Source organism: Carcharodon carcharias, chromosome 7, assembly GCF_017639515.1.
Source record: "Carcharodon carcharias isolate sCarCar2 chromosome 7, sCarCar2.pri, whole genome shotgun sequence".
Lineage (NCBI taxonomy): Eukaryota > Metazoa > Chordata > Chondrichthyes > Lamniformes > Lamnidae > Carcharodon > Carcharodon carcharias.
The window spans coordinates 76,879,136-76,901,634 of NC_054473.1; the positions used below are offsets into that span (position 1 = coordinate 76,879,136).

Here is a 22,499-nt window from a genome sequence, read left to right on the forward strand (position 1 = left end):
AGGCTGATGCTCCAGTGCAGTACTAGGGGAGTGCCACATTGCTGGAGTTGACATCTTTGGAATGAGGTGTAAAACTGAGGCCCTGTCTATCCTGTTATCTGGTTGTGAAAGATCCCACTGGGCTCTTCAAAGAAGAGCAAGGGAAGGTTCCTAATGTCCTCACTGACATTTATCCCAAAAGCAAGAAGGATGGACACAGATTGACTGGCCAATCCTCTTCCTGCTATTTTTCGGATTGTGCTGTGCACAAGCTGGCTACTCTTTTACCTACACCTACATAATGCTTACATTTCAACAATACTTCATTGGCTTTGAGGTACCTTGGGACACTCTTGAGGATGGAATGAAAAGGTATCATGTAAGTGCAGGTACTTTGGTTGCATATGGCTCAGTACCAACTCCAGATAATTCAGTTAACCGGGCAGTTGGGTGTACACCCTTGGGCATTAAGTATACCCATTTGGGCAATGTGTGTACCCCTCAAATAGTAAGGTAACCAGACTGGGCAGTGACTGTACCTCCCCTGGGCAGAGAGTGTCTCTTCCCCAAGCTGGTGAGAATCTCCACCCCTGTACCAGACAGGATCCCACCACTGCCAAACACCCCCTCCTCCCATGGGGCATTGAGTGTCTCATTGAGACACTGGGTGTCTCCCTCTCTCCCCCTCCTCCCCAAGGGCACTGAGTGTATCCCTCTCTTCCCACCCCGGAGCACTGAGCGTATCTCTCCCTCCTCCTGGGCACTGAGTATAGCCTCCCACTCCCAGTGGGGAACGAATGTACCCCCACTCCCCCGCCCTCTCTGGGGGGAAATGAATGTACCCCCCCACCATCCCTGGGGGGAATGGGTGTACTCCTCCTCCCTAGGGGGGTAGGGGGTGAATGAGTATACTCCACCCCCCTTTCTGGGGGAATGAGAATACCGCCCCTGGGCTACCAAGTGTGCCCCTCCCCCTTCTCACACATACACCGGGCGATTCGTTGCGCAGACGCGGCTGGCCGTTCTCTATGCGCATGTGCCGGTTGTCGTGACGAGATTTCCGGTAAAAGTGAGCGGGGCCCTAACAACCGGAGCAGGAGGAGGCGGGAGTGTGGAGAAGGGTGGAGGTGATCAGACCCGGGGGTGAGGTGGTGACCTGATTTCTTATTCATTGTACTTTGGAAGGTTTCCCTTGTTTCCTGATTGAATGTGTTTGTTTGAAAAGCTTGTGAATGTCCTCAACAAGCAGATCCCTGAGGGGTGGGAGTGACAGGTTCACAGGTATCAATGAAGTTGTAACTGAATCAGTCTGGCACCATACTTCAGTACAATGTCTTTTGCTGCATGCGACTCTCTGGATTTGAGTTCTATGTCATTCAAGGTTAGTCTGATTTGATGGTAACTATCTTCAGAGCCAAGGTGTCACCTGTGGTTTCATGTGTGGGCGGATCACTGTCCGCTCTCTCAGAAGGTTGTTGGTTTGAGCACCACTCCAGAGACTTGAGCACATAATCTCCGGCAGATACTTCAGTGCAGTACTGTTGGAGGTGCTGTTTTTCAGCTGAGATATTAAACTGCTCTCTCAGGCAGATGCTAAAGGTCCCATAACACCATTTCGAAGAAGAGCTGTAGTGTTCTCCCTGAACCAACAATACTATGACAGATTATCTGGCCATTGATGTTTGTGGGATCTTTGTGTGAAGATTGATTGCTGTGTTTTCCATATTACGATGACAGACTATACATCCAAAGGTTAATTAACTGGCTGTAAAATGCTTTGGGCATGACCTGAGATTGTGAAAACCGCTGTATAAATGAAAGTCCTTTTCTTTTAAGTCTTGAAGAGATGTCTGTACTTAACGGAGATGCAGATGGACCAACTGCAGCAGCAATAGTGACTGAAGTGAAGGAAGGTTGTCTTGAAAATGGAGATGTGGGAACTAAGCAGCGTGACTGCCCACAGGAGGGTTGGGTCACCATTGGAGCAACCGTTCCGACTGGCTTTGAGAACACTGCTGCTGACGAAGTCCTGGAAAAAATTGGATCTGAATCCAGGATCAGCAAGGATCGAGGAAAGATCTATTTTGAGGTTGCGACAGATAATCTTTTTCAGGTTGGTTTGTATTGTCTGCGTACATTTTTCCTTTCTTTCAGTTGTGACTGAGCAGTTGGTAAAGCTGAGTTATTTTTTTAAAAATCCCAGAGGGAAACTTTAAACAACTGTCATAATCTATAATTTTAAGTGTTATGTTTGAGATGCAACTCGAAATTCAGGAATCACACCACCAGTTTGAGAGGTTTTATATTAAGCTAAATGAAACATTTTATTAATTTACACAAGTTAAATATATACACATGGCTATAAATTACTACAATTATAACTTTAACAAATTCCCAAACTAATCTCCATTTAGGCAACAGCAACCCATGGATTTAATCAGAAACCAGGCAAAGCATTTTCACCTTACAAATTCAAAATGAGGTTCTATTCACTTTGGTTCCTGTGGAGGCTGACAGCTGCTTTTGATCTCACATTGCCTCTGCTCTACACAAAACAGTTGTCTTGTTATACCCAGCACAGCTCATTGAATAAATTCTCATTGTATCACCAGCCACTTCTAACAATAAAACGCCTTTCATAGTACCAACTTTTATTAGCAATATGAACATATTGCTTGGTCTCTGCTCACTAGGTGCCAGAACTCACCCCACTTCTTGAATGCTATATTCAAAAAAATGCAAATCCACTCTATCCCTCTTACATCTCAAAGCTAGTACTCAAAGCACCCAGACTAGTTGGCTTTAATTGAATTAAGAATCACCCACAGACTAAACCTCTATTTTAAAAGAAAAATATTTTCCATTAATGTTACATACATTAATAGCTTCATGACACATACATATACAAGTGGTGGCAGCCCCACCTTGTCTCATGTGAATGTGTATTAATCCAGTAGAGGAGAGTTGTACCACCCATCCCCACAGCCTCAATAGCTCAGCACAGATTGGGGATCAAACCATGGGCTTTTGTGGTCTGCTCAGTTGGTAACACTTTCACCACTGAGTCAACACTTTGTGGATTTGAGGCCCACTCCCAAGAACTTCAATATGTAATCTAGACTGACCTATCAGTGCAGTACTGAGAGAACGCTACACTGTCAGAGATGCCATCTTTTGGATGAGATGTTAAACTGCCCTTTTCAGGTGGACATGAAAGGCTGCATGGTGTTATTTGAAGAGCGGGGAGGTGGGGGTGGAGATGGAGATGGGGTGGTGGAGGAAAGGTCTCCCAGTCACTAGGCAATATTTATCCCTTCTTCAGCATCTCATTTATCCCACTATTGTTTGTGGAATCTTTGAGAGATTGTTGTGCACACATTGCCTGCTGTGTTTCCTGCATTGCAACAGTGATTGCACTTCAAAAAGTGCTTCATTCCTCACAGCCAGTGTGGAATCTCATCTGAATGTAAAAAAAAATGTGCTTGCAAATGCAACTTTGTTTGAGGTATTAACTAAGGAGCCAGAGATCACTAAAATTATATTCTCAACTGATCAGTGCAACTTCGTGGAAATTTCATATACATATTTTTCTCTATTTCAGATTCATCTTTTGAGATCTGTTGATAATTTATTTGTCGTTATCCAGGAGTTTCCTCATTACCACTTTGGTGAAACCAAGGTAAGTATGTATTAAAAGAATAAATTAAATAAAGTGAACATGGGTAAAGGACTTAAATGAAAATAAATTCTTAAGCGCCAAATATCACTGCATAATCCTAACACTCGCGTGTGTGTCTTTTCTTGCTAAATTCATGATGAACCAGGCCCTGACCTAACTTTCCTGTGCAGTACTCACTTCTGACTAGACACTAAGGCTCCTTTCTGCTGAGCACCACTAATGGCAGTGATCTAGGCCATAATATGCTGCAGGCTAGCAACTCCCACAAGAATAAGCATTCCTGCCTGCCTCTTGCAGTAACAGATCCCTGCCACTAGATTAAGCCCCCCCCCGCACCACCCCATCAGCAGCTGGTGAAGCCCCCGCGCCACCCCATCTGCAGATGTAAGAGCAGAAGTAGGCCATTCAGCTTATCAAGTCTGCTCCACCAGTCACTGCTGATCTGATAACCCTCAACTCCAGTTTCCTGGCTTTTCCCAATAACCCTTTATTCCCTTACTGATCCAAAAATCTGTCTATCTCAGCCTTGAATTTACTTAACAACCCAGCCTTTACAGCCCTCTGTGATAAAGAATTCCACAGATTCATTACCCTCAGAGAAGAAATTCCTCCTCATGTCTTTCTTAAATGGGCAACTGTTTACTGAGATTATGCCCTCTGGTCATAGGTTCTCCCACAAGGGGAAACAACCTCTCAGCATCAACCCCTTAAGAATCTTATACGTTTCAATAAAGTCATCTTTCATTCTTTTAAATCCCAATGAGTACAGGACCAACCTGCTCAAACTCTCCTCAAAGTCCCTCCATACCCGGGATCAACCTAGTGAACCTTCTCTGGACTGCCTCCAATGCCAATATATCTTTCCTTAGATAAGGGGACCAAAACTGTTCACAGTATTCTAGGTGTGGCCCAACTAGTGCCTTGTATAGTTTTAGCAAGACTTCCCTATTTTTATCCTGCGTTCCCTTTGAAATTCCATTTGCCTTCCCTATTACCTGCTGAACTTGTGTGCTAGTTTTTTGTGATTCATGCACGAGGACCCTCAGATCCCTCTGTGCTGCAGCTTTCTGCAGTCTTTCTCCATTTAAATCATATTCAGCTTCTCTATTCTTCCTGCCAAAATGTATAACCTCACATTTTCCCACATTATATTCCACCTGCCAAGTTTTTTCCCCACTCACTTAACCAGGCTATATCCCTCTGTAGACTATTTGTGTCATCCTCACCACTTGCCTTCCCACCTATTTGTGTCATCCACAACCTTGGCAATAGTATATTCACTTCCCTCATCCACTTCATTATAATAATTGTGGCCCCTGCACTGATCCCTGTGGCACTCCAATAGTTACAGGTTGCCATCCTGAAAATGCCACCCTTATCCCAACTTTCTGTCTATTGCCATTAGTGGTGCTCAGCAGAAAGGAGCCCTAGTGTCTAGTCAGAAGTGAGTACTGCACAGGAAAGTTAGGTTAGGGCCTGGTTCAACATGAATTTAGTAAGAAAAGACACACACTCTAGTGTTAGGATTATGCAGTGATGTTTGGCACTTAAGAATTTATTTTCATTTAAGTCCTTGACTCATGTATTAGTTAGCCAACCCTCTATCCATGCTAATATACTACCCTCCCCCCAACACTATTGGCTCTAATTAAGTAGCCTTATGTGCATTACCTTATTGAATGTCTTTTGGAAATCAAAATATACCACATCTACTGGTTCCCTTTTATCTATCCTGTATTTTGTTACCTTCTCAAAGAATTCGAATAAATTTTTCAAGCATGATTTCCCCTTCATGAAGCCATGCTGACTCCATTTAATTGTATTATGTATTTCTAAATGCTTTGCTATTACATCCTTTATAATAGACTAACGTTTTCCCAAAGACAGGTGTTAACCTAACTGGCCTATGGTTACTTGTTTTTTTAGTCCCTCCCTTTTTGAATAAGGGTGCTACATTGGCCATTCTTCAATCCTCTGGGACTTCTCCAGAATCTAAGGACTCTTGGAAGATTATTACCAGTGCATCCACTATCTCTGTCGCTACTTCCTTAATATCCTAGGATGCAACCCATCAGGCCCAGGGCCACTAACCCCATTAGTTTCCCTAGTACTTTTTCTCTAGTGATAATTATTGTATTTATTTCCTCTCCCTTTTGCCCCTTGATTATTTAGTTTTTGGAATGCTATTAGTGTCTTCTACAGTGAAGACTGATGCATAGTATTTCTTTAACTCCTCTGATATTTCCTGGTTTATTTTTGCCCTCTTGTTTGGTCATCTATTGTTTGTTTTTTAAAAAATCTTTCCCAACTGTCTGGCTTACCACTAATCTTTGCCACATTGTATGTTTTTTCTTTCAATTTGATACTATCCTGAACTTTCCTGGTTAACCATGGTTGGTTTCTCCCCTTCCTAGAATCCTTCTTCTCACTGGGATAAATCTTTTTTGAGAGTCATGAACTATTTTCTTAAACCTCTGCCATTGTTCATCAACCATCTTCTCTGCTCAACTCCTTTCCAAGTCCACTCCAGCCAACTCTGCCCTCAATCCTTTGTAATTACCCTTATTTAAGTTTAGCACAGTTGTTTCCGACCCAACTTTCTCACTCTCAAACGGAATGCTAAATTTTACCATGTTAGGGTATCTGTTTCCTAGGGGATCTTTTACTCAGATCATTTGTTAAACCTGCCTCATTACATATTACCAAATCCAAAATAGCCTGATTCCTGGTTTGATCCACAACATTGTTCTAGGAAACTGTCTGGAATACACTATGAATTCGTAGCCACCTCTGCAAATTTGATTTTCCCAATCTACATGAAGATTAAAGTCACCCATGATTAATGTACTGCCTTTTTTACATGCCCTTATTATCTCCTGATTGATTCTATCCTACAGTATAGCTACTGTTAGGGGGCCTATAGACTATTCTCACCAGTGTCGTCTTCCCCTTGTTAGTCCTTCCCTCCACCCATATGGATTCTACATCTTTTGATCCAAGATCATTTCTTGCTATCTTACTTATTCCACCAAGTATTAACAATGCTACCCCACCATCCTTCCTACCTGTCCTCTCAAAGTCACATACCCCTGAATATTTAGACCCCAGCTTTGATCTCCTTGTAACCACGTCTCTGTAATGGCTATATCATACTCCTTAACCTTTATTTGTGCCATTAGTTCATTTATTTTGTTCCGAATACTACATGTATTTAAGTAAAAAGCCATTAATGTTGCCTTTTGACCATTTTTTTCCCCCTTTGACCCTATTTGTTGCTTTTTTAAAAATATTTGTACACTATCCCTTCCTGTCACACTCTGCCTATCGTTACCTAAATAGCTGCCCTGCAATGCTGCCATATCCTTTTGCTTTGTAAGCCTACATATCCCGTCTTCAGAAACTTCCACCACACTCTATTTAGTTTTAAGCCCTCTCTACAGCCCTAGTTATTCAACTCGCCAGGAAACTGGGCCCGGCACAGTTCAAGTGAAGCTCGTCCCACCGGAACAGCTCCTTTCTACCCCAGTGCTGGTGCTAGTGCCCCATGAATTGAAACCAATTCCTCCCACACCAATCTTTGAGCCACCCATTTAATGCTTTGACTTTATTTCCCCTATGCCAGTTTGCCCGTGGCTCAGGTAGTAATCCTGAGATTATTACCTTGGAGTCTGCTTTCTAATTTAGCTCCTAACTGTTCAAATTATTTCAGCAGAACCTCCTGTCCAGTCCTTTCAATGTCATTGGTACCAACGTGGACGATGACAACTGGATCCCTCCCCTCCCACTCCAACTTCATCTCCAGCCCTGAGGAGATGTCCTTAACCCTGACACTGAGCAGACAACATAGCCTTTGGGATTCACACTCATGGCTGCAGAGAACAGTACCTATCTCCCTAATTATACGTTCCCCTACCAGTACTACGCTCCTATTTCCTCCCCACACTTGAATGTCTTCCTGTACCAGAGTGCTGTGGTCAGTTTGCTCATCCTCCCTGCAGTCCCCACTCTTGTCCACACAGCTTGCAAGAACCTCAAAACTGTTGGACAATTTCAGGGGCCGAGGCTCCTCGAACACTACCCCCTGCGTCCCCATACCTGCTTCACCTGCAATCACACCCTCCTGTCCCTGATCACAGACCAAATTGGAATTACCTAATCTGAGGGGTGTGACCGCCTCCTGGAGCAAAATGTCCAGGTAACTTTCCCCCTCCCTGATGTGGCACAATGTCTGCAGCTCGGACTCCAGCTCCTCAACTCAGATCCAAAGTTCCTTGAGCTGCAAACACTTACTACCAATGCTTTCGCTCTGGATCACTTTGGTGTCCAGCAATGCCCACATGCTGCAGCAGCAACACATCACCCATCCTGACATCACTGTTGTATTTTATTTAATTTATTAATTAATTACTCTAGTATCCCCGCTCTTTACACTTGAAGAACCTCCACTCTTTACACTTTATTGTAATTAATTTATTTCTTATACCAGTATCGATCTTATACTTAAGCTATTTTGAAGAAAAAGAGAGGGAAAAAAATAGAGACCTAAACACAAATTAAAGACCTTACTTTTACTTTAAAGACTAGAAATACTCACCAATCCTACTCACCAATCAGCTGCTTCCCCTGCACTCGCGTCACTTTGTGGTTCATGGCGTCACTCCACTGCTGGTCTTGCTTTAGGTAGGCCTTTCAATCCGTGCCTTTTATCCTCTCCTGCTCACTTCTCGCTCAAAATATACTATTTTGCGCATCAGGAATAGAATAAACTTTAATCGCTTACCAGATACTCACCAATTAACCAGCTTCTTCTCCTGTAGCAGATCAAGAATCAATTCCTGTAGGTTGAAAAGTTTAGGCAAAAGCAACCAAACACCTCTTTCCCTTACAAAAACAAAAATACCTGGAAAAACTCAGCAGGTCTGACAGCATCTGTGGAGAGGAACACAGTTAATGTTTCGAGTCCATATGACTCTTCACCAGAACTAAGGAAAAATAGAAAAAAGGTGAAATATAAACTGGTTTAAGGGGGCATGGGACAGGTAGAGCTGGATAGAGGGCTAGTGATAGGTGGAGGCAAAGAAGAGATTGCCAAAGATGTCATAGACAAAAGGACATAGGGGTGTTGACGGTGGTGATATTAGCTAAGAAATGTGCTGATGGTGACATTAAGGGTAGAAAACAGGACGAGCAAGGTACAGATAGCCCTAGTGGGGGTGGGGTGGGGGAAGGGATCGAAAAAGGCTAAAAAGTAGACATAAAACAATGGGTGTAAATACATTTAAAAATAATGGAAATAGGTGGGAAAAGAAAAATCTATATAAATTATTGGAAAAGGGGGGATCGGAAAGGGGCTGGGAATGGAGGAGAGAGTTCATGATCTAAAGTTGTTGAACTCAATATTCAGTCCGGAAGGCTGTGAAGTGCCTAGTCGGAAGTTGGGGTGCTGTTCCTCCAGTTCTCTTTTCCTTCCTCTGCTTAACTCCCTGAGGTGTTTAACTCCAGCACTCTATTGTAGTCAACTCCCTGAAGCACTCAACTCCAGCACTCTATTGTAAGTCACACTAAGTTGGCTACTCATATATGTTCCTAACACAAAAGACCCATCTGAGTCACTTAATGAGGATCCAGTTTCAGCTGGTTCTTAATTAAGCTGCTCTTTCACTAGAACCCTTGAAAAAGCCCTGCTTACGGCTGGCATCTACAGAATTTAAACTGTAGATTTCAGTTTAATGTCAACTACAAACTGTAAACTAAATTATATTTGAAAAATAAAAATTTAGACTTTCTTACCCAACAACTGCACTTACTCAGTCCTAGCAGCCGGAGGAAGCCCCCGCTCTGCCCCGTTAGCAGCCGGTGAAGCCCCCGCTCTGCCCCGTTAGCAGCCGGTGAAGCCCCCGCTCTGCCCCGTTAGCGGCCGGTGAAGCCCCCGCTCTGCCCCGTTAGCAGCCGGTGAAATCCTCGTTCTGCCCCAGTAACTGTTTGATTACGGTAGATGTGGGACAGGGAGGGAAATGAATGGCAGCTAGGGGCAGATTAGAAGGGAGAGGACAGATACATGGGCAGTGGATGGCAATGAAGGAGAGAAAGTGGCAGTGAAGAGTAGATGGGGGAAATGAAGGGGAGGGGGATAAATGAAAAGAAGACATTATAAGGTAGGAGTGGTGCTTTGAGATTACAAAGGAGATTGTTAGTATTAAGTGAAGGGGTGGGGGGAAGGAGTATCTGCATGTCAGGGGAATATGGAAAACCCAATGTCAGTTTCTATTGTGGGGGTTTATGAGGGGACTTCCAAATCCCCGACCACTACCATCTAGAAGGACAAGGGCAGCAGACAAATGGGAACACCACCACCTGGAAGTTCCCCTCCAAGCCACACACCATCCTGACTTGGAAATATATCGAAGTTCCTTCACTGTCACTGGGTCAAAATCCTAGAACTCCCTCTCTAACAGCACTGTGGACGTAACTACACCACAAGGACTGCAGCAGTTCAAGAAGGCAGCTCATCGCCATCTTCTCAAGGGCAATTAGGGATGGGCAATAAATACTGGCCTTGCCAGCGATGCCCATGCCCAGTTAACAAATGAAAAAATAGAGCCAGCTTGATTTAGGAAGAATAGCAGCAGGTTAAACAGAGGTTGGAGGGGGTGAAGAGTGGCAGTTTGAATGAAATGGTGCAAGATGACCTGAACTAGAGGAGGAGATGAGTGCATGTTGAATGGAGAGACAAGGGTAAGAGTGCCAGAATCAAGTGGGAAGATAGGAAAAGGAAGAAAGGTGAAGAATTTGCTGAAAGGCAGTTGTCTCCATGAATTAGGTTCACAGATGCTTGAGCTGAACTGAGGCAAGAGCTGATTGGATAGGAGAGTGTTACAGTAAGTATTGGGGAATTGATGGTCTACTAACTGAGAAATAAAAAAAATGATTAAATTTAACCAGAGTCAAAAATGTAAAAATTCAAACGTGCCAGTGTCCCTTTAAGAAATGTACCACCAAATTTGTGCCTTTGGCATTTGTGGTTCCCTGTTCCAGCTTTCATCTACTTATCCACAGTTTCTTCAATACAAGTGCTAGTATTTCCTGTATACCTACACTTTAAGGTACAAAGTCCACGTCATTGTTTGTTATCACATCATGTTTATGATCCAGGCCATTCATGAGCTGTCAGATTTTTTGGACTGTGTCACCTTTCTTTAAGCAGTTGGTCTGCTTTGTCAGATGTGTGTTCTTTCTTTATAAAAACAAAAAAACTGCGGATGCTGGAAATCCAAAACAAAAACAGAATTGCCTGGAAAAACTCAGCAGGTCTGGCAGCATCGGCGGAGAAGAAAAGAGTTGACGTTTCGAGTCCTCATGACCCTTCGACAGAACTTGAGTGAATCCAAAAAAGGGGTGAAATATAAGCTGGTTTAAGGTGTGTTGGGGGGGAGGTTTGGGTGGGGGGAGAGAAGTGGAGGGGGTTGGTGTGGTTGTAGGGACAAGCAAGCAGTGATAGAAGCAGATCATCAAAAGATGCCACAGACAACAGAACAAAAGAACACATAGGTGTTAAAGTTGGTGATATTATCTAAACGAATGTGCTAATTAAGAATGGATGGTAGGGCACTCAAGGTATAGCTCTAGTGGGGGTGGGGGGAGCATAAAAGATTTAAAAATATTTAAAAATAATAGAAATAGGTGGGAAAAGAAAAATCTATATAATTTATTGGAAAAAACAAAAGGAAGGGGGAAGAAACGGAAAGGGGGTGGGGATGGAGGAGGGAGCTCAAGACCTAAAGTTGTTGAATTCAATATTCAGTCCAGAAGGCTGTAAAGTGCCTAGTCGGAAGATGAGGTGTTGTCCTCCAGTTTGTGTTGGGCTTCACTGGAACAATGCAGCAAGCCAAGGACAGACATGTGGGCAAGAGAGCAGAGTGGAGTGTTAAAATGGCAAGCGACAGGGAGGTTTGGGTCATTCTTGCGGACAGGCTGCAGGTGTTCTGCAAAGCGGTCGCCCAGTTTACGTTTGGTCTCTCCAATGTAGAGGAGACCACATTGGGAGCAACGAATGCAGTAGACTAAGTTGGGGGAAATGCAAGTGAAATGCTGCTTCACTTGAAAGGAGTGTTTGGGCCCTTGGACGGTGAGGAGAGAGGAAGTGAAGGGGCAGGTGTTACATCTTTTGCATGGGCATGGGGTGGTGCCATAGGAGGGGGTTGAGGAGTAGGGGGTGATGGAGGAGTGGACCAGGGTGTCACAGAGGGAATGATCCCTACGGAATGCCGACAGTGGGGGGTGAAGGGAAGATGTGTTTGGTGGTGGCATCATGCTGGAGTTGGCGGAAATGGCAGAGGATGATCCTTTGAATGCGGAGGCTGGTGGGGTGATAAGTGAGGACAAGGGGGACCCTATCATGTTTCTGGGAGGGAGGAGAAGGCATGAGGGCGGATGCGCAGGAGATGGGCCGGACACGGTTGAGGGCCCTGTCAACGACCGTGGGTGGAAAACCTCGGTTAAGGAAGAAGGAGGACATGTCAGAGGAACTGTTTTTGAAGGTAGCATCATCGGAACAGATGCGACGGAGGCGAAGGAACTGAGAGAATGGGATGGAGTCCTTACAGGAAGCGGGGTGTGAGGAGCTGTAGTCGAGGTAGCTGTGGGAGTCGGTAGGTTTGTAATGGATATTGGTGGACAGTCTGTCACCAGAGGTTGAGACAGAGAGGTCAAGGAAGGGAAGGGAAGTGTCAGAGATGGACCACGTGAAAATGATGGAGGGGTGGAGATTGGAAGCAAAATTACTAAATTTTTCCAATCCCGACGAGAGCATGAAGCACCAAAGTAATCATCGATGTATCAGAGAAAGAGTTGTGGAAGGGGGCCGGAGAAGGACTGGAACAAGGAATATTCCACATACCCCATAAAGAGACAGGCATAGCTGGGGCCCATGCGGGTACCCATAGCCACACCTTTTATTTGGAGGAAGTGAGAGGAGTTGAAGGAGAAATTGTTCAGTGTGAGAACAAGTTCAGCCAGATGGAGGAAAGTAGTGGTGGATGGGGATTGTTCGGGCCTCTGTTCGAGGAAGAAGCTAAGGGCCCTCAGACCATCCTGGTGGGGGATGGAGGTGTAGAGGGATTGGACGTCCATGGTGAAGAGGAAGCAGTTGGGGCCAGGGAACTGGAAATTGTTGATGTGACGTAAGGTGTCAGAGGAATCACGGATGTAGGTGGGAAGGGACTGGACAAGGGGAGAGAGAAGGGAGTCAAGATAACGAGAAATGAGTTCTGTGGGACAGGAGCAAGCTGAGACGATCAGTCTACCGGGACAGTTCTGTTTGTGGATTTTGGGTAGGAGGTAGAAGCGGGCCATCCGAGGTTGGCGACTATCAGGTTGGAAGCTGTGGGAGGAAGATCCCCAGAGGAAATGAGGTCAGTGACAGTCCTGGAAACAATGGTTTGATGTTCAGTGGTGGGGTCATGATCCAGGGAGAGGTAGGAGGAAGTGTTTGTTTGTCCCTACAACCACACCAACCCCCTCCACTTCTCTCCCCCCACCCAAAAACCCCCCACCCCCACACACACACCTTAAACCAGCTTATATTTCACCCCTTTCTTGGGTTCACTCAAGTTCTGTCGAAGGGTCATGAGGACTCGAAACGTCAACTCTTTTCTTCTCCGCCGATGCTGCCAGACCTGCTGAGTTTTTCCAGGTAATTCTGTTTTTGTTGTGTGTTCTTTCTTTCCCTGTTGCAACTCCTCTCCCGTAGGCCCTGGCTTTTGCTGGCACATTGCTGCCCTCAGCACCTCACCCAAGTTGCCATTCTTAATCTACAAGCTTAGGGAGGGCATCAAATTGAGTCCCACCCTGCCCTCTAGAGTCCATCTGTATGATCAGTGGGAGGAACTCTAGCTCATGTTTAACCTAGGGGTGACGAAGACAGTTATAAAACCCAACTGCTGCCCTGGCTGAGATCAGCTAGCTCAACTCAGGCTGAGTTGGAGTAGGAGTATGCCATTCATCTCCTTGAGCCTGTCCCATTATACAATTAGGTTATAGTTGATTTGTACTGTAACAGCTATTACCCTTAATACCCCTGTCTAACAAAAAGCTATCTTAGTGTTGAACTTTTCAGGTGACCCCCAGATTCAGTGGCTTTTTGTGGGGGGGAGGCTTCCAGCTTTTGACTACCCTTCCTTTGTGTGATGAAATTATGGTTATGACTCCTTAATGTGGACTCTCCAACCAGAAGAAACAGTTTCTCTTCATCTGCTCTATCAACTCCTTTAGTCATCTTGAGCACATCAATCAATTACCTCATAATCTTAGATTCAGGTGAATACAAGCCTAGTCTATGTAACCTTTCTTCATAATTTAGCTCTTTCATCCTACATCTGATGAACCTGTTCTGCACATGCTCCAAGGCCAGTATATCCTTTCTGAGGACCGGTGCCCAGAACTAAATGCAGTAGTCCGGGTGAATCTCACCAGACTTCTGTACCCTTTACTCTTACTCTTCCACCCCTCTGTATTCCAGCCCTCTTGTGATAAAGGTCAACCGCCCATTAGCTTACATTTATATAGCACCTCCTTGCAGCTCTTCAAAAGAGTGCCTTGGGATCTTTGATGCCCAACTGAGGGGGCAGACAGGGCTTCAATTTAATGTATCATCTCAAAAATGGCACCTCCGATGTACAGAACACTCTACTGCATTACAGTGTTGTCAGCCTAGATTTTGTTCTCTGATTTTAAGTATGTCATTTTCTTTAACAGGAAAGTGTACTGGAGGACCTCAGACAGTTGGCTGGCCAACTGCTATGGACTTGTCCCCTTAAAGTATGGGAATCGAACAACAGTCTGAAGAAGAGGAAGGGCCAACGCAGGAAAGGCAGCCGAGGAGGAAACCCAAGTCTAGAAGCGTCACAAGAGACTGACAAAAATAAAGATAGCCAATTGGCCCCTGTTCCCTCTGGCCAAACAGCTACCAGAGATCAGCTGCCTGTCATGATGGGATTGGCCCCTTCCAATTCTGAGGCAAGTGGCGATCAGCCCTGTGAAATTGAGGAGGTCACCTTGCTCTCCAGCAGTGCAGTCACTGATCAGATGGAGCTAAACGATCGAGCAAAGGTTTCACCTGAGGGGCTTCTGTCCAACAGAGACAAAGACACATCTGTAGGTGAGGACGAAGGGAAGGCCTGTGGACTACTTCGGTTTCGGGTCACCTGTAACAGAAGTGGGGAAAAGCACAGCTTCACCTCAATGGAGGCAGCCAGAGAATTTGGTGGAGCAGTGCAGGATCTGTTCAAGTGGAAGGCTGATATGACCAAATTCGATGTGGAGGTATGCAGTTTATTTAACCCCATCCACATTTCTTCCCCCCGCCCCCCATCTCCTGAAGCTGCCAGCTGCTGTGGATCACCCTCCACGATCTTGCTTAGGCACCTGTTCTCCACGTGCAAAGCTGGGCCACGAGGATCAGATGGCTGCTTGACCACAGGCAGCCTTACAGCTAGGCCTAACCCAGCCCTACATCCACACAAGCACACGCTGAGCTCCTAATCACCCTGTCACATTGCCACTGCTTCATGCTCGCACCGTTTTCAGTAAGATGGGTCACAGGACAAAATGGAGCAAGTAGCAAGCAGATGTCTCAAAAATCCAAATGATTGATTTGAAAGCACCAACCAATTGTGTGCTGAGAAATTTTGACCAGAAGGTCGCAGGCTAGATTGCTGCTGATGAATTAGTGAGTGATATTCAGCTGCTTTGATGTTATATTTTCATCTGCATTGCAGTAAAACGTGTATTGGAATCCATCTAAGTCTCCTAATCAGTTAAAATATACAAGTATGACAATCAGGACAAACTATACAACTGAAATTGCTAAATTATACACAGAGGGATGGAGCATTTATGTATATTCAAAGCAGACAGTTGTCATACAGAAACAGCTATATGCTAGCTGTAAAAGAAGCAGTTCACCTTCAGCAAATTCTTGAATGCTGCAAAGAATTTTTGAGAAATTGCCTTTTGATGAAGACATGTAAGCACAGTATGATTTTAAATTTCCTGAGCAATAGTTTGATAATTATCTGCTATTACCCTTCCTAGCTGCTGTGCTAGCTGATCTTATAAACTGTTGCCCCCTCCTCAGGTACTGTGCCCCACCTTTCAAATCTGCCATCATCACCCCCATCCGGTCACCATCCTTTCCTTCTGCTCTAAAGTGCTTGAATGTAATTTTGCTTCCCAAATCTGCACCCATCATTCTTGCAACTCCATGCCTGAATCTTTGCAATCAGGTTTCCACCTCTCCCACAGCACTGAAATGCCCCTCATCCACGTCACAAATGACATCCTCCATGATCATGGTGCACTATCCCCTCTCATAGTTCCCAACGTCTCTTGCACCCTTTGACGGTTAACCACACCATTCTCCTTCAACGAAGGAAAATTCTTCGTTGTCCAGCTTGTTGCGAATGTAGATGAAGAATCTCCTAAAATGGCTTCAATTGTTGCCCCCACATGATTACCTCTGGAGTCCTCAAGGGTCTTTCCTTCGTTCCCTCCTATTTCTCAAATGTGCTATTTCTCAGTGATATTTCCAAAGACATGATATCAGTTTCCACACTGACACAGACACCAACAAGCTCTACCTCACTACCATATCTCCTGACCTCTCCATTGCCTCTGTTGTCAAACTGCTCATTTGACATTCAGTCATGTGTCATCAGTATGTAGAGGAACCAACCAAGAAACAGATTATTTTAGATTTAGCACTGTGCAATGAGAAAGGGTTAATCAATAACCTTGTAGTAAAGGGGCCTCTAGTGAAGAGTGGTAATATGGTAGAATTTTATATTGAGTTTGAAAGTGATTTAGTTAAGTACGAAACTAAGGTCTTAAATCTGAACAAAGCAAATTAGGTATGAGGGGAGAATTGGCTCAGGTACATTGGGAAACTAAATTAGAAAAATGTGATGGTAGACAAGCAAAGGCAAACATTTAAAGAATGAATTCATAATTTGAAAGAAATGTACATTTCCTTATTAGAGAATAAAATCCTCATGGGAAAAGTGGCCCAGCTGTAGCTAACAAGAGAAGTTGAAGATGATATTTGATTAAAGGGAGAGGCTTAAAATGTAGCCATAAAGAGTACTAAGACTGAGGATTGGGAGGATTTTTTAATTTGGCAAAGGACAACAAAGAAACTGCTTTAAAAAGAATATGCAAGTAAACTAGCAAGAGACATGAAAAGATTGTAAAAACTTCTGTAATAACATAAAATTGAAGAGATTGGTGAAAGCAAACATGGACCCTTTAGAGGCAGAGACAGGTGAAATTATAATGGGGAATAAGAGAAAGGCAGAGACAGGGGAATGAATGTTTTGTATCTGTCTTCACAGTCAAAGATACAAAAATCATTCAGGATAGTAGGGAATCAAGGCTCCAGCAAGACTGAAGACCTTAAAGAAATTAGTATTAGTGGAGAAATAGTACTGGAGAAATTAATGGGACTATAAGTCGACAAATCCCAGTGACTTGATAACCCACATCATAGGGTTTTAAAAGAGTTGGCTACAGGCACACAGGACTGTCCAAAACATCATATGCTAAGTCACATCAGTCTTGCATCTAAAGTACTACTTGATGTGACCGGGCAGAGAGTCTCTCCTTGTGTGAACCAGAGAAGTGGCAGAGAAGCAGTTTGTCTTCATTCCTAGAAAGGATACAACTGACACTCTGCTTATGCTCAGAATTCTCATGGAGAAGTGTGAAAACAAACAGGAATCCCAGCTTTGGCTCATGCTCATAGACTATGCCAAAACTTTCAACACTGTGTCTAGCACGATGCTCTATGGAAGACACTTATAGACTTTGGTGTACCCAAGTATCTTGTGTGGCTAATACAGGAGCTAAACAGAAATGCTCATGAGTCACTAGAGTTGGTGATGGGCATACAAACCAATTACAGTTTGAGAAAGAAGTCAGGCAGCGGTGTTTTTTGTCACCCATGCTGTTTCATGCTGTGGGACAGAAGATAATGAGGATGGTGCAGAGAGATGTGGCTGCATCATAGGAGGCATAGCAAATGGAATCTCAGGTATGTAGATTGTACAACACATAGCCAGAACAAAGGAAGAGTTGAAGACTGTGACAGGCACAGACTTAGACACAGTGAGTCTTTTGGACTGAATATAAAATGAGCCAAAGACCAACATTATGGTTCTAAATGGCAATGGAAAAGTCAAGATTGGAAGCACTGCGATTGAGGCAGTAGACAATTTCAAGTTTCTTGGTTTGATGATAAACACCAAAGTTACATCCTAGAATGAAATCCAGGTTAGATTAGCTACGCAAAGAGGTGTGACCAGTGACTTAAGTAGTGTTTGGAGGTCCAAAAACATCAACATGAAGCTGAAAAAGCATCTTGTGCAGTCACTCATGTGGAGTGTTGCACTCCATGGATGTGAGAGTTGGACCCTGAAGAAAGAGGATGAGAGAAGGATGACAGCTTTTGAAATATGGATATGATGGAGGATGCTCAAATCAGCTAGATGGACAGAAAGACAAGTGAGTGAGTTAGATCAAGAGGAGAAGCTCAGGAATGAAAAGGATTGGTAAGTACAGTTAGAGAGAAAAAGACAGCCAAGTACAGATATTGGAAACAAAAACATGACAGCCTTGTCCTGACAACAACCGGGGGAGAAATTGAGGCTAAAAACAGAAGAGGAAGGAGAAAAGTTGGATGGGTGGCTCTGGGCTGAGGGAGACTTGGAAAAAAAGCAGAGGAGAAGCAAGACCATGCTTATGGCCCCACTAATGATATGGTGACAACGAAGGAAAGAGCTACAGGGATAGTGGATGCTTGATTCTTGATCTTCCAGAATTCCCTAGATTCTAGAGCAGTCTCTACGGAGTGGAAGGCAGCAAATATAACCCTGCTATTTGGAAACGAGGGAGAGAAAAAATGGAGAACTGTAGGCTAGGTTGGCCTGGCAGTAGAGTAGAAGGGAAAATGCTAGAATGTATTAGTTAGAGGTATGGTAACAGGGCACTTAGAAAATCATGACACAATTAGGTAGAGTCAACACTGAATTATCAAAGGGAAATCATGCTTCACTAATCAATGAATTTATGTAATGTTGTAACGAACAGGATAGATAAGGGGGAACCAGTGGATTTTCAAAAAGCATCAATAAGGTGCCACACAAGAAGCTATCACGCAAAATTAAGGTCATGAGATTGGAAGTAATATATTAGCATGGAATGAGGCTTGGTTAATTGACAGAAAACAGAGTAGGAATAAATGGGCATTTTCAGGTTTGCAGGAAGTAACTGGCTGAATACACAAGGATCAGTGCTTGGCCCTCAACTATTTACAATCAATATCAATGATTTAGATGAGGGGACTGAGTGTATTGTATCCAAGTTTGCTGATGATAGTGTTAGGTGGGAAAGTAAGCTCTGAGGAGGGTGCAAAGAGGCAGCAAAGGGATGTAGACAGGTTGAGTTTGTGGGCAAGAATGTGGCAGATGGAACAATATGGGGGAGTGTGAAATTATTAATTTTGGTAGGAAGATTAGAAAAGTGGAATATATTTTAAATGGTGAGAGACTGGGATGTATTGGTATTCGGAGGAATCTGGATGTCCTTGTACACGAATCAGGGAAAGTTAATATGCAAGTACGGCAAGGTATTAGGAAGGTAAGTGGTAGGTTAGACTTTATTACAAATAGTTTGGTGCATATGAGTAAAGAAGTCTTACTACAGTTGCATAGGGCCAAGGTGAGACCACACTTGGAGCATTGTATATAGTTTTGGACTTACCTAAGAAAGGATATACTTGCCTTGGAGTGCAACAAGATTTCATTAGGCTGAGTCTGGGATGAGAAGATTGTCTTATGAAAAGTTATCTGATTGAAGCATAAAATTCTTAAGGGCTTGACAAGGCAGATGCTGGGAGAATATTTCCCCTGGCTGGGGATTCTAGAAATTTGGACCCAGCCTGGGGATAATGGTTGGCCATTTAGGAAAGGCCATTTAGGAAAGATTTCTTCACTCTTTGGAATTCTCTACCCGGGAGAGCTGTAGATGCTTAAGCATTGAGTATATTCAAGACAGAGATTGTTAAGAGTTTTGATTACTAAGTGAATTGAAGAATAAGGGATACTGCGAGTAGGTGAAGCTGGGATAGAAGATCAGCCATGATTGTATTGAATGATGATGAAGCAGGTTTGAAAGGACAAATGGTCTACTCCTCTTATTTCTTACCTTCTCATGAGCAGCAATTTCTTTCTATTAAAAAATTGGAAAACCAAAGCCATTGTCTTTGGCTCCCAACCCGAACTCCCTGTATTCATCACCAAATCCACCACCCTTCCTGGCCACTGTTGCAGTCTGAACCAAATTATTTGGATCCTTGGCATCCCAAACGATCCTGAGTTGAGCTTCTGATTGCATATCCTCTCCATCATGCACACCACCAAATTCCACCTCAGAAATATCATTCATTTCTGACCTACCTCAGCTCATTTGCTGATGAAATCCTCATCCATGCCTTTTTACATTTAGACTCGACTATTCCAATGCTCTTCCACCTTGCGCCCTGTGAAAACTTGAACTCATCCAAAACTCTGCTGCCTGTAACCTAACTCGCACAAGTGCCATTCACCCATCACCTCTGTGCCTGCTCGTCTACACCAGCCACCAATACCACTGTTTTAAAATTCTTATTCTCAACACCCTCCATGGCCTCCCGTAACATTCTTCAGCTGTACTCCACTCCAAGATCTCTGCATTCCCCTAACTCTGGGTATTTGTGTAGCCTCACTCTCTTTGCCCCACCTTTGGTGGCTACCTTCAGCTGCCAAGGCCTTGAACTCTTTCCCTAAACTTCTCCACATCTTTTTCCTCCTTTAAGACACTTCTTGAAATCTACCAATTTGACCAAGCTTTTCATCACCTCTCCTAATACCTTCTCCTTTGGATCAGTTACAATTTATGCTCCTGTGATGTGCCTTGGGCTGTGTTAGAGGTATTGTATAAATGTAAGTTGTTGTTGAAGGATGGCCAGATGAGGTTCTAGTAATCACACTCCAATTTCCAATCTTATACTTTAAATAATATATTTTCCCTTGAGAGTCTTTGGAGTATTGTTTTAGCAGCTAACCTTGATGAGAATATACGATTGGCCAGATAGACAGATACTGAGTTGGCACGAGGCCACAGTAACCTCAGGGAATTATAAACAATAGTTTAAGTTCTGAGAAGCCAGATTTGCACGTCATCAAAGGTCATACCTCCTCTCTCCCCCCCCGCCCCCCAATTCCAGCAGGGGAAATGTGCTGCAGGCCACAGTGAACATAATCAGCATTTCAAACCCCCTTGGTAAAGAAAAGCTCTGAGACAGGATCTAACACATTTTGAGGCAGTGCTATTATTTGGAAGCCCAATATGGCATCAATTTTGACAGATTCTGTTAGAAGACATAGAACCATAATGGGATTAAATTTCTGTTTGTGACATTGTGCTGATCTACAAGTTGGGCTTGCTTTGCATAAAGGTAGTCATTTTCTCATTGTTTTCACTCTACCTCCCCTCCTGATCTGCTAGAGGTGAGATGGACAGCCAAGGATGACAACTCGTGGTGGAACCATTGAGATTTACCTGATGAGTAGTATATTTAAAGAAGGCAATTAACTCTCTTTGGGGAAAATAATCATTAATTATGGGGCTGTACATTATGCGGATAGTGCAGACTGAGATGGTCAGATATTTGATCGGCAGCAGTGATTGCTTTGCTTGGAGGAGGGAATGGATGTTGTCTGAAGTGCAGCAGGTCAAGGTTGAATAGTGAGAATGGGAATTACTGAATACGCCGGAATTTCTCCTTATTACCTTTGGGATTAAGGAACATTTCCCGATAGGCAGGAGAATCCATAAGAGGGTAGATTGTGGATTTGAGGAAGGAATGAACTTAATCAGCCTTTTTTATTTAATGTTTTTAGTGTTCTAAAGTGTATAAACCATAATCTAACAGTAAACATCAATATCATTGTATAAATATAAATTTGATAAACACAAAAGAATCTGCTATCTAACGTCAAACTAAGCCTTTCTGCAGTTGATGTATTAATCTAGACTTGGGTGCAAAATAGTGAAATATTGTGGGCAGAAATTACATTGGCAGGATGTTTCTTTGGTTGTTGGTTTTGATGGTGTCATTTACTTCATTTGAAGGTAACCTTTGTAATGGTGAGGAGTATTTTACAATCTGTGGGAGGTAAATGATATTGCTGTGCTCCCATCATTAACTATCTTGTTTCTGTCTTGCACAGTCCATTGATACATCATTTATTTTGCAGATCCTCCTGAACATTCATGATAATGAAGTAGTAGTTGGTATAGCCCTTACAGAGGAAAGTCTACACAAGCGTAACATAACACACTTTGGGCCTACAACTCTTCGATCCACTTTAGCCTATGGGATGTTAAGGTATGTTTCATGCTAGCTATGCAGTTTATCTGAACATCCAGATTTCAAACCATCCAATTGGATGGTGAATTCTTTCTACTGCCCATCAAAAGTCCTAAGCGATAGCTTCCACTGATGGCTTAGTATGTAATGGTACTGAGCAACTAATTCTCAGGATTGATCCCTGGCCTGTGTTCAGGTTGCAGGTTTCAGCCAGGGTGTGCAATTGGACTTGGAAAAGGGGAGGCAGTTAGCCAGAGTCGCCGCTTTTATCTCTTGCCAGTGAAACGCACCCCTCCCCCATCTCCTAGCTGCCAAGTGTGGACAACATTAGATGAGGGATTTGATTACAATGCTCCCAATGACTATGCCCATGTGAGGAAT

General features: G+C 43.7%; 1 protein-coding gene across 3 annotated transcripts in view; it reads left to right on the forward strand.

Moving 5' to 3' along the window:
* The first annotated feature begins 1,027 nt into the window (after window positions 1-1,027).
* Window positions 1,028-22,499, forward strand: part of thumpd3 (THUMP domain containing 3) — a 66,234-nt gene continuing 44,762 nt past the window's right edge. For 2 of the 3 annotated variants that reach the window (XM_041192572.1, XM_041192574.1), the window contains exons 1-5: window positions 1,033-1,127; window positions 1,816-2,092; window positions 3,581-3,658; window positions 14,411-14,977; window positions 22,006-22,136. In XM_041192572.1, coding sequence (XP_041048506.1) covers window positions 1,826-2,092; window positions 3,581-3,658; window positions 14,411-14,977; window positions 22,006-22,136 — 1,043 coding nt within the window. In that variant the 5' untranslated portion in view covers window positions 1,033-1,127; window positions 1,816-1,825. Of the gene's footprint in view, window positions 1,128-1,815; window positions 2,093-3,580; window positions 3,659-14,410; window positions 14,978-22,005; window positions 22,137-22,499 lie in introns of all 3 variants that reach the window. The other variant, XM_041192573.1, reaches the window with a different exon arrangement.